The 11018-nt window shown below is 40.1% G+C and overlaps 1 protein-coding gene across 2 annotated transcripts in view; it reads left to right on the top strand.

Annotated features, from left to right (window-relative positions):
* The window catches only part of MYZAP (myocardial zonula adherens protein), a 124914-nt gene extending 117042 nt beyond the window's left edge, over window positions 1-7872 (top strand). For both annotated transcript variants that reach the window (XM_010836808.1, XM_010836807.1), the window contains one exon: window positions 6933-7872. In XM_010836808.1, the coding sequence (XP_010835110.1) occupies window positions 6933-7029 (97 nt within the window). In that variant the 3' untranslated portion in view covers window positions 7030-7872. The remainder of the gene's footprint in view (window positions 1-6932) is intronic.
* Window positions 7873-11018: the final 3146 nt, after the last annotated feature.

Consider the following 11018-nt stretch of genomic DNA (forward strand, 5'->3'; position numbering starts at 1 on the left):
ACTGAAATGGAAACTGTGATCAAAAACCTTCCAACAAACAAAAGCCCAGGGCCAGATGGCTTCACAGTGAATTCTATCAAACATTTAGAGAAGAACTAACACCTATCCTGCTCAAACACCTCCAAAAAACTGCAGAGGGAGGAATACTCCCAAACTCATTCTATGAGGCCACCATCACCGTGATACCAAAACCAGATAAAGTTATCACACAAAAAAGAAAACTATAGGCCAATATCATTGATGAATACAGATGTAAACATCCTCAACAAAATACGTGCAAACAGAATCCAACAACACATTAAAAGGATTATATATCGTGATATAGTGGGTTTATCCCAGGGATACAAGGATTCTTTGATATATGCAAATCAATCAATGTGACACACCATAGTAACAAATTGAAAGACAAATACCATATGATAATCTCAATAGATGCAGAAAAAGCTTTCAACAAAATTCAACTCACATTTGATAAAATCTCTCCAGAAAAATGGGCACAGTAGGAATCTACCTCAACATAAGAAAAGCCATATAGGACAAGACCACAGAAAACATTATTCTCAATGGTGAAAAACTGAAAGTATTTCCTCTAAGATCAGGAACAAGGCAAGGGTGCCCACTCTCATCATCATTAGTCAACATAATTTTGGAAGTTGTAGCCATGGCAATCAGAGACGAAATAAAAGGAATCCAGACTGGAAAAGAAGAAGTTAAACTCTGTTTGCAGATGACATTGATAAAGATACCACCAGAAAACTACAAGAGCTAATCAATGAATTTAGTAAAGTCACAGGATATAAAATTAATACACAGAATTCCCTTGCATTCCTACACATTAACAATGAAGAATCGGAAAGAGAAATTAAGGAAACAATCCCATTCACCATTTCAACAAAAAGAATAAAATACCTAGAAATAAACCTACCTAAGGAGACAAACGATCTCTATGCAGATACACTGATGAAAGAACTCAAAAGACGATACAAACAGATGGAGAGATAAATCACGTTCTTGGATTGGAAGAATCAACAGTATGAAAATGTACATTGATTTGGGTAGTAAAGTCAGATTTCATGCAATCTCTATCAAATTACCAATGGCATTTTTCACAGAACTAGAAGAAAAAATTTTATAATTTGTAGGGAAACACAAAAGACCTTGAATAGCCAAAGCAATCTTGAGAAAGAAAAATGGAATTGGAGGACTCAACCTTCCGACTTCACTCTATATTACAAAGCTACAGTAATCAAGACAATATGATACTGGCACAAAAACAGAAATACAGATCAATGGAACTGGTTAGAAAGCCCAAAGATAAACCTCTGCACCTATGGGCACTTTATCTTTGACAAATGAGGCAAAAGTATACAGTGGAGAAAAGATAGTCTCTTCAGTAAGTGGTACTGGGAAAACTGGACAGCTACATGTAAAAGAATGAAATCAGAACACTTTCTAACATCATACACAAAAACAGACTCAAAATAGATTAAAGACCTAAACATAAGACCAGAAACTATAAAACTCTTAGAGGAAAACATAGGCAGAACAGACATAATGCGCAGCCAAGATCCTCTTTGACTCACCTCCTAGAGTAATGGAAATAAAAAAATAAACAAATGGGACTTAACTAAACTTAAAGGAAACTTTAAACTAAACTTTAAACTAAACTTAAAGCAAAGGAAACTATAAACTAGATGAAAAGACAACCCTCAGAATGGGAGAAAATAATTGCAAATGAAACAACTGACAAAGGATTAATCTCCAAAATATACCAGCAGCTCATGCAGCTCAATATCAGAAAAGCAACCCAATCAAAAAATGGGCAGAAGACCTAAACAGACATTTCTCCAAAGAAGACATATAAGTAACCAACAACCACATGAAAAGATGTTCAACATCACTTATTATCAGAGATATGCAATTCAAAACTACAATGAGATATCATCTCACACTGGTCAGAATGGTCATCATCAAAAAAATCTACAAACAGTAAATGCTGGGGAGGGTGTGGAGAAAAGGAAACCCTTGTGCACTGTTGGTGGGAATGTAAACTGATATAGCCACTATGGAAGACAGTATGGAGATTCCTTAAAAAATTAGGAATCAAATTACCATGTGACCCAGCAATCCCACTACTAGGCATATATGAAGATAAAACCGTAACTGAAAAAGACACATGTACCCCAGTGTTCATTGCAGCACTATTTACAACCGCCAGGACATGGAAGCAACGTAGATGTCCATCGGCAGATGAATGGATAAGGAAGTTGTGGTAGATATCCGCAGTGGTATATTACTCAGCTATAAACAGGAACGAATATGAGTCAGTTCTAATGGGGTGGATGAACCTAGAGCCTATTATACAGAGGGAAGTTAGAAGGAGAAAAACAAGTATTGAATATTAGTGCATATATATGGAATTTAGGAAATGGCAATCCATTCCAGTACTATTGCCTGGAAAATCCAATGGACAGGGGAGCCTGGTAGGCTACAGTCCATGGGGTCGCAAAGAGTTGGACACGACTGAGTGACTTCACTCACTCATGGAATTTAGAAAAATAGTGCTGATGAACCTATTTTCAGGGAAGGAAGGGACATGTAGACGCAGGGAACAGACTTGTGGACACAGCGGGGGAAGGAGAGGGAAGGATGAACTGAGAAAGTAGCACTGACATATATACACTACCCTGTGTAAGATAGCTAGCTAGTGGGAAGCTGCTGAACAGCACAGGGAGCCCAGCCTGGTGCTCTGTGATGACCTAGAGGGGGCAGGTGGGAGCAGGGAGGCAGGGTCACAGTGAGGGGACATATATATAATTATGGCTGATTCATGTTGTTGTATGGCATAAACCACACAACATTATAAAGCAATTATCCTCCAATTAAAAAATAAAATGAAATAAAAATATTGTATATTAAAGCATTCATATGGAATCTAGAAAAATGGTACTGATGAGCCTATTTGCAGGGCAGGAATAGAGACATGGGTGTGGATACAAGCAGAAGGAGGAGAAGGAGAGGTTGGAGTGAACTGACATAGCATTGAAATATATATATTATTATCATGTGTAAGATAGCTAGTGGGAAGTTGCTGTATGAAACAGGGACCTCATCTACAAACAATAAATACTGGAGAGGATGTGGAGAAAAAGGAACCCTCTTGCACTGTTGGTGGGAATGTAAATTGATAACACGCACTATGGAGAACAATACGGAGATTCCTTAAAAAAAAAAGGGGGAATAAAACTACCATATGACCCAGCAGTCCCACTGCTGGGCATATACCCTGAGAAAACCATAATTCAAAAAGATGCATATACCCTCATGTTCACAGTAGCACTATTTATAATAGCTAAGACATGGAAGCAACCTAGATGTCCACTGACAGATAAATGGATACAGATGTGGTACATGGATACAACAGAATATTACTCAGCTGTAAAAAGAATGAATTTGAGTCCGTTCTAGTGAGATGGATGAACCTAGAACCTGTTATGCAGAGTGAATTAAGTCAGAAAGGGAAAAACATCATATATTAACACACATATATGGAATCTAGAAAAATGGTATTAATGAACTTATTTGCAGGGAAGGAATGGAGACACAGACACAGAGAACAGAGCTGTGGACACAGTGGCATAAGCAAAGAGTGGGATGAATGGAGACAGTAGCACTAACACGTGTACGCTAACGTGTAACACAGACAGCTGGTGAGAAGGTGCCGTGTAACACAGGGAACCAGCGTGGTGCTCTGTGATGACTAGAGGGGAGGGAGGCTCAAGAAGGAGGTGATATATATGTATAATTATGGCTGACTTGTGCTGGTGTACAGCAGAAACCAATACAACATTGTAAAGCAATTTTCCTCCAATTAAAAAATAAATTAAAAAAAAAAAGAGGAAGCTCAACTTGGTACTCTGTGATGACGAGAGGGGTGGGATGGTGGGAGATGGGAGGGAGGCTCATCAGGGAGGGGATATATGTATACTTACAGCTGACTCATGTTGTTGTACTGCAGAAATTAATGCAACATTGTAAAGCTGAGCCATTGGGGAAGCACTTAAAGCAATTACCCTCCAATTAAAAATTGTTTTAAAAAAAGATACACTTGATTAATGGAAAAAAGTCAACAAACAACAAATTCTGGAAAGAATGTGGGGAAAGAGAGGCCTCCTATATTGCTGGTGGGAATGTATGTTAGTGTAGCCACTATGGAAAACTGTGGAAGTTCCTCAGAAAACTAAAAATAGAATTACCATATGATTCAGCAGTCCCACTCCCGGGCATATAGTTCGACAAAACTCTAATCCCAAAAGATACACGCCCCACTATGTTCACAGCAGCACTATTCACAATAGCCAACACATGGAGACAACCTAAATGTCCAGCAACAGATGAGTGGATAGAGAAGACGTAGTACATATATACACACAATGAATAGGACTCAGCCATAAAAGGGATGAAACGATGCCATTTGCAGCAATGTGGATGCAACTAGAGATTGGCATACTAACTAAAGTCAGTCAGAAAGAGAAAGACAAATACCACATGATATCACTTACATGTAGAATCCAAAATATGACACATATGAACTTACTTATGAAACAGAAACAGACTCATAGACCGTAGAGAACAGATTTGTGGTTGCCAAGGGGAAGGGGAGGACCGGGAATGTGGGATTAGCAGATATAAACTATTACATATAGGATGGATAAACAACAGGGTCCTACTGTATAACATGAAACTCTATTCAATATTCTATAATAAACCATAATGGAAAAGAATATGAAAAAGAATGTCTATATAACTGAGTCCACTTTGCTGTACAGCAGAGATTGGCACACATTGGAAATCAACTATACTTCAATAAAAATAAAATTAAATAAAAATACAAACAAATACCTCGTGAAACTTAAAAGCTTCTGCACAGCAAAGGAAATCATAAACAACAAAAAGACAATCCACAGAATGGGAGAAAATATTTGCAAGTGAAGCAGCAGACAAGGGATTAATCAATAAAATATACAAACAGCTCACACAGCTCTATGTCAGATAAAAAAAGAAAAAACAACCAAAGAATAGGCTGAGGCTTTAAATAGCCATTTCTCCAAAGAAGACATACTGATGGCCAAAAAGCACATGAAAAGATGCTCAACATCACTAATTATCAGAGAAACATAAAATTACAGTGAGGGATCACCTCACCTAAGTCAGAATGGCCTCATCAAAACATCTATAGACAGTAGATGCTGGAGAGAGTGTGGAGAAAAGGAACCTTCCTACACTGTTGGTGGGAAGGTAAATTGGTGCAACCACTATGGAAAACAGTATGGGGGTTCCTTAAAAAACTAAAACTAGAATTACTATATAATTTAGCAGTTGTACTCTTGGGCATATATCCAAAGAAAATCGTAATTCCAAAAAAACACATGCACCCCAGTGTTCATTACAGCACTATATACAACGAGCAAGACATAAAAGCAACCTAAATGTCCATCGACAGAGGAATCGATAACGATGCGGTACGTTTATACAGTGGAATATTACTCAGCCATAACAATGAAATAATGTCATTTGCAGCAACGTGGATGAACTCAGAAATTATTACACTGAATGAAGTAAGTCATACAAAGACAAATATCATATGATACCACTCATATGTGAACCTAATATTTACAGAACAGAAGCAGACTTGGAGATAAAAAAACAAACTTACGGTTACCAAAGGGGAAATGTGGGAGGCGGTTAAATCAGGAGCTTGGGATTAACATATACACACTATTATACATAAAAAAGATAACCAACAAGGACCTACTATATAGCACAGGGAACTCTACTCAATATTTTGTGATAACCTATATGAGAAAAGAATCAGAAGATGAATATACGCGCATGTGTAACAATAAAAAAGGCTGACACCGAAGAATTGATTCTTTTGAACTGAGGTGTTGGAGAAGACTCTTGAGAGTTCCTTGGACAGCAAGGAGATCAAACCAGTCAATCCTAAAGGAAATCAACCCTGACTATTCATTGGAAGGACTGATGCTGAAGCTGAAGTTCCACTACTTGAGAGTAGCATGGAAATATATATATTACCATATGTAAAATAGATAGCTAATGGAAAGTTGAGGGCTTCCTTCGTGGCTCAGATGGTAAAGAATCTGCCTGCAATGCAGGAAACCCGGGTTGATCCCTGGGACAGGAAAATCCCCTGGAGAAGGGAATGGCTACCCGCTCTACTATTCTTGCCTGGAGAATCCCATGGACAGAGGACTTTTGAAAGTCCCTTGGACAGCAAAGAGATCAAGCCAGTCAGTCCTAAAGGTAATCAACCCTGAAATATTCATTGGAAGGACTGATGCTGAAGCTCCAATACTTCAGCCACCTGAGGCGAAGCACCAACTCACTGGAAAAGATCTTGATACTGGGAAAGATTGAGGGCAGGAGAAGCAGGTGACAGCGGACAAGATGGTTGGATAGCATCACTGACTCAATGGACATGATTCCACTGAGCAGACTCCGGGAGAGAGTGAAGGACAGGGAAGTCTGGCGTGCAGTCCCTATGGGGTCACAAAGAGCTGGACACGACTTAGTGACTGAACGACAATGAGAACTTGCTATATAATACAGGGAGCTAAACCTGGTGCTCTGTGACAACCTAAAGGAGTGGGAGTTTCACGAGGGAGGGGATATTCATGAATTCTGATTCATGTTGATGTATGGCAGAAACCAGACAATATTGTAAAGCAATTATCCTCCAAATAAATAATTTTTTTTAAGTTACTAAAAATAATGGTCCCTCTAAATACTCAACTGTATTACTGAAGTCTATTTTTAAGTGTTGAAAATGGATTTCCTAGAGTTACCTTACCACGTGAAGCATATGGTGAGTTTTGTTTCATATTCCTGATTTGCCTTTTTTCATTTCTCAGCCAAACAGGTAGGACTCGTGAGATCTCAATGCCTTCCAGGAACTATACTCCGTACACACGAGTCCTAGAGTTGACCACAAAGAAAACTCTGACCTAAGCACTTGGAGACATGCACTTTTCACAGATGGACAAAGGCCCTGGAGCCCTGCAGCCTGAAGTCTGGAAAGGGAGACTGTCGCTTCCTCCTGTACACTGTTTTAAGTCCCAGTGGGAATCGCTGAGGTTTCGCTCCACTTCTAAAACATGAGGCAAAGTGGAGGTGGGGGGGGAGGGCAGGAGAGAGAGGTTTCAAGGCTGTTTTTCAAACCCCCAACCAGTGTATGTATGTACCTTGCTGTACTGGGCTGTCGTTAGCTTTCCATGTAGACACTGAGCCCTGGCAGGAGAATTCTCTATTTTCTGTTTTACTAGACTTCGGTTGGGAGGAAAAAGGGTATTAACTTGAAATTTCATGCTACTCATGCCAGGATCATTTGTTACAGCATGAAGGTTTTATTTACCCGTAAAAGTATTAGAGGCAGTGTTTCTCGGCTACAGGGAAGCCTGTCCATAGGAGCATGGGCACCTGGGGAAATGTGACCCCAGGAAGGAAGGGGCAGGTGCCGCAGACCCATGCAGGGGCTTGGGAGCCTCGGCTGGAGCCAGTCCTTGTGAGGGCAGACACGTTTCATTCTGATGTGCTAATCCCTCGGTTTAATTTGTGCCTTATGCCTTTATGGGGCCAGCTGAAATCACTGTATTTCTTCAACCTGTGATTTAGTTTTTCTTTCTCACTTTAAATGAAAGAGAATTTTGTATGTTGTAGAAATTTAATCACTTAATGCTTTCAGTATCAATTATTGTTTTTGTTAAAAGAATGAATAATTTGTTCATGCATGCTCTACTTTGATATTATAACCTATGTCACATACATTTAATAAATGCCATATATTTTGTTCTACTGATGCTGTCATTGTGTGTCATTCATGACTGTGTAGAGGGGTAAAGAACAGAACCAGGTTCTGGACTGTTCAAGTTAGGGCACCATAATTTTTCAATCAGTACAATCCCTGGAATCATTTATAAACTGTACGAGAGGGTGTGTGTGTTTCTGTGTATGTATTTAAACTCTGAAATTTATCTAGTTAACTTACCTTCTAGAAAGATTAAGATGCATTCATGTTTATAAAACATTAAAATCATTTTTACTAAAAAAAAAATCCTCCTGTGTGCCCAAACTCCCTGTGCTGTGGTTAGTCGTTCAGTTGTGTCTGACTCTTTGCAGCCCCATGGACTGTCACCTGCCAGGCTCCTCTGTCCATGGGGGTTCTCCAGACAAGAATACTGGAGTGAGTATCACTCTAGGGGATCTTTCCTCCTCCAGGGGATCTTTCTAACCCAGAGATTGAACCCAGGTCTCCCTCATTGCAGGTGGATTCTTTACCAGCTGAGCTACCAAGGAAGCCCACCCAAACTCCCTACCTCTTACCTTTAAAAAAAAAAAAAAAGAGCCAAAGAAAGAAAGCAAAGCAGCTCAGTTGAGTAAATGACCATAAGTCGGCATAGTGTCAAAGAGGAAATGGCATATTTTGAAGTCAAATTTGTATTTACATTGAGGTTGTGGGACCTTGGACGTGTCATCAAAGCTCTCTGAATATCAACTTCATATTCTACTAACTTGGGATAATCATGCCTACCTGATTGCTTCAGCAGCACATATACTAAAATTGGAACCCTATACAGAAGATTAGCATGGCCCCTCAGCAAGCAAATCAGATCCCTTATGATTATACAGTGGAAGTGACAAATAGATTCAAGGGATTAGATCTGATAGAGTCCCAGAAGAACTATGGATAGAGGTTCATAATACTGTAAAGAAGGTGGTAATCAAAACCATCCCCCAGAAAAATACAAGTCAAAAAGGTTGTCTGAGGAGGCCTTACAAATAGCTGAGAAAAGAAGAGAAGCAAAAAGCAAAGGAGAAAGGGAAAGATATACCCAATTGAATGTAGAGTTCTAAAGAATAGCAAGGAGAGATATGAAAGCCTTCTTCAGTGAACAATGCAAAACAGAGAAATAGAGGAAAACAATAGAATGGGAAAGACTAGAGATCGCTTCAAGAATATTAGAGATACTGAGGGAATATTTCATGCAAAGATGGGCACAATAAAGGACAGAAACACTATGGACCTAACAGAAAAAAGCAGAGACATCACTTTACCAACAAAGATCCATAAGCTATGGTTTGTGAGAGCTGGACCATAAAGAAAGCTGAGTGCTGAAGAATTGATGCTTTTGAACTGTGGTGTTGGAGAAGACTCTTGAGAGTCCCTTGGACAGCAAGGAGATCAAACCAGTCAATCCTAAAGGAAATCTGTCCTGAATATTCATTGGAAGGACTGATGCTGAAGCTCCAATATTTTGGCCAACTGATGTGAAGAACTGTCTTCTTAGAAAAGACCCTGATTCTGGGAAAGACTGAAGGTAGGAGAAGAAGGGGACAACAAAGGATGAGATGGTTGGATGGCATCACTGACTCAATGGACGTAAGTTTGAGCAAGCTTCAGGAGCTGGTAATGGACAGGGAAGCCTGGTGTGCTGCAGTCCATGGGGTCGAAATGAGTGGGACATAACTGAGCAACTGAACTGAACTGAAAAGAAGCAGAAGAGATTAAGAAGAGGTGGCAAGAATACATGAAAGAACTGTATAAGAAAGGTCTTAATGGCTCGGATAACCATGATACTGTGATCACTCACCTAGAGCCAGACGTTCTGGAGTCCAAAGTCAAGTAGGCCTTAGGAAGCATTACTAGGAACAAAGCTAGAGAACTTGATGGAATTCCAGCTGATCTATTTCAAATCCTAAAAGATGAGGCTGTTAAAGTGCTGCACTCAATATGCCAGCAAATTTGGAAAACTCAGCAGTGGCCACAGGACTGGAAAAGGTCAGTTTTCATTCCAGTCCCAAAGAAGGGCAATGCCAAAGAATGTTCAAACTACCACATAATTGTGCTCACTTCACATGCTAACAAGGTAATGCTCAAAATCCTTCAAGCTAGGCTTCAACAGTATGTGAACCGAGAACTTCCAGATGTACTGGAAGCTGGATTTAGAAAAGGCAGAGGAACCAGAGATCAACTTGCCAACATCTGTTGGATCACAGAAAAAGCAAGGGAATTCCAGAAAAACATCTGCTTCATTGACTATGTTAAAGCTTTGACTGTGTGGATCACAACGAACTGTGGGAAATTCTTCAAGAGATGGGGATACCAGACCACCTTACCTGCCTCTTGAGAAACTCATATGCAGGTCAAGAAGCAACAGTTAGAGCCTGACATGGAACGACAGACTGGTTCCAAATTGGGAAAGGAGTATGTCAAGGCTGTATATTTGTCACCCTGCTTATTTAACTTTTATTCAGAGAACATCATGTGAAATGCCAGGCTGGATGAAGCACAAGCTGGAAGCAAGATTGCTGGGAGAAATATCAATAACCTCAGATATGCAGATAACACCACCCTAATTGCAGAAAGCTAACAGGAACCTAAGGAGCCTCTTGGTGAAGGTAAAAGAGGAGAGTGAAAAAGTTGGCTTAAAACTCAACTTCAGAAAACTAAGATCATGGCATCCAGTCCCATCACTTCATGGCAAATAGATGGGGAAACAGTGGCTGACTTTATTTTTGGGGGCTCCAAAATCACTGCAGATGGTGCCTGCGGCCATGAAATTAAAAGATGCTTGCTTCTTGGAAGGAAAACTATGACAAACCTGCTGCTGCTGCTGCTGCTAAGTCACTTCAGTCGTGTCCGACTCTGTGCGACCCCAGAGACGGCAGCCCACCAGGCTCCCGCGTCCCTGGGATTCTCCAGGCAAGAACACTGGAGTGGGTTGCCCACAGGGTAATAAAAAGCAGAGATATCACTTTGCTGACAAAGGTCTATACAGTCAAAGCTATGGTTTTCCAGTAGTCATGTACAGCTGTGAGATTTGGAGCATAAAGACGGCTGAGAGCTGAGGAATTGATGCTTTTGAACTGTGGTGCTGGAGAAGACTCTTGAGAGTCCCTTGGACAGCAAGGAGATCAAACCAGTCAATCCTAAAGGAAAT

Source organism: Bison bison, unplaced genomic scaffold, assembly GCF_000754665.1.
Source record: "Bison bison bison isolate TAMUID 2011002044 unplaced genomic scaffold, Bison_UMD1.0 scf7180017864066, whole genome shotgun sequence".
Lineage (NCBI taxonomy): Eukaryota > Metazoa > Chordata > Mammalia > Artiodactyla > Bovidae > Bison > Bison bison.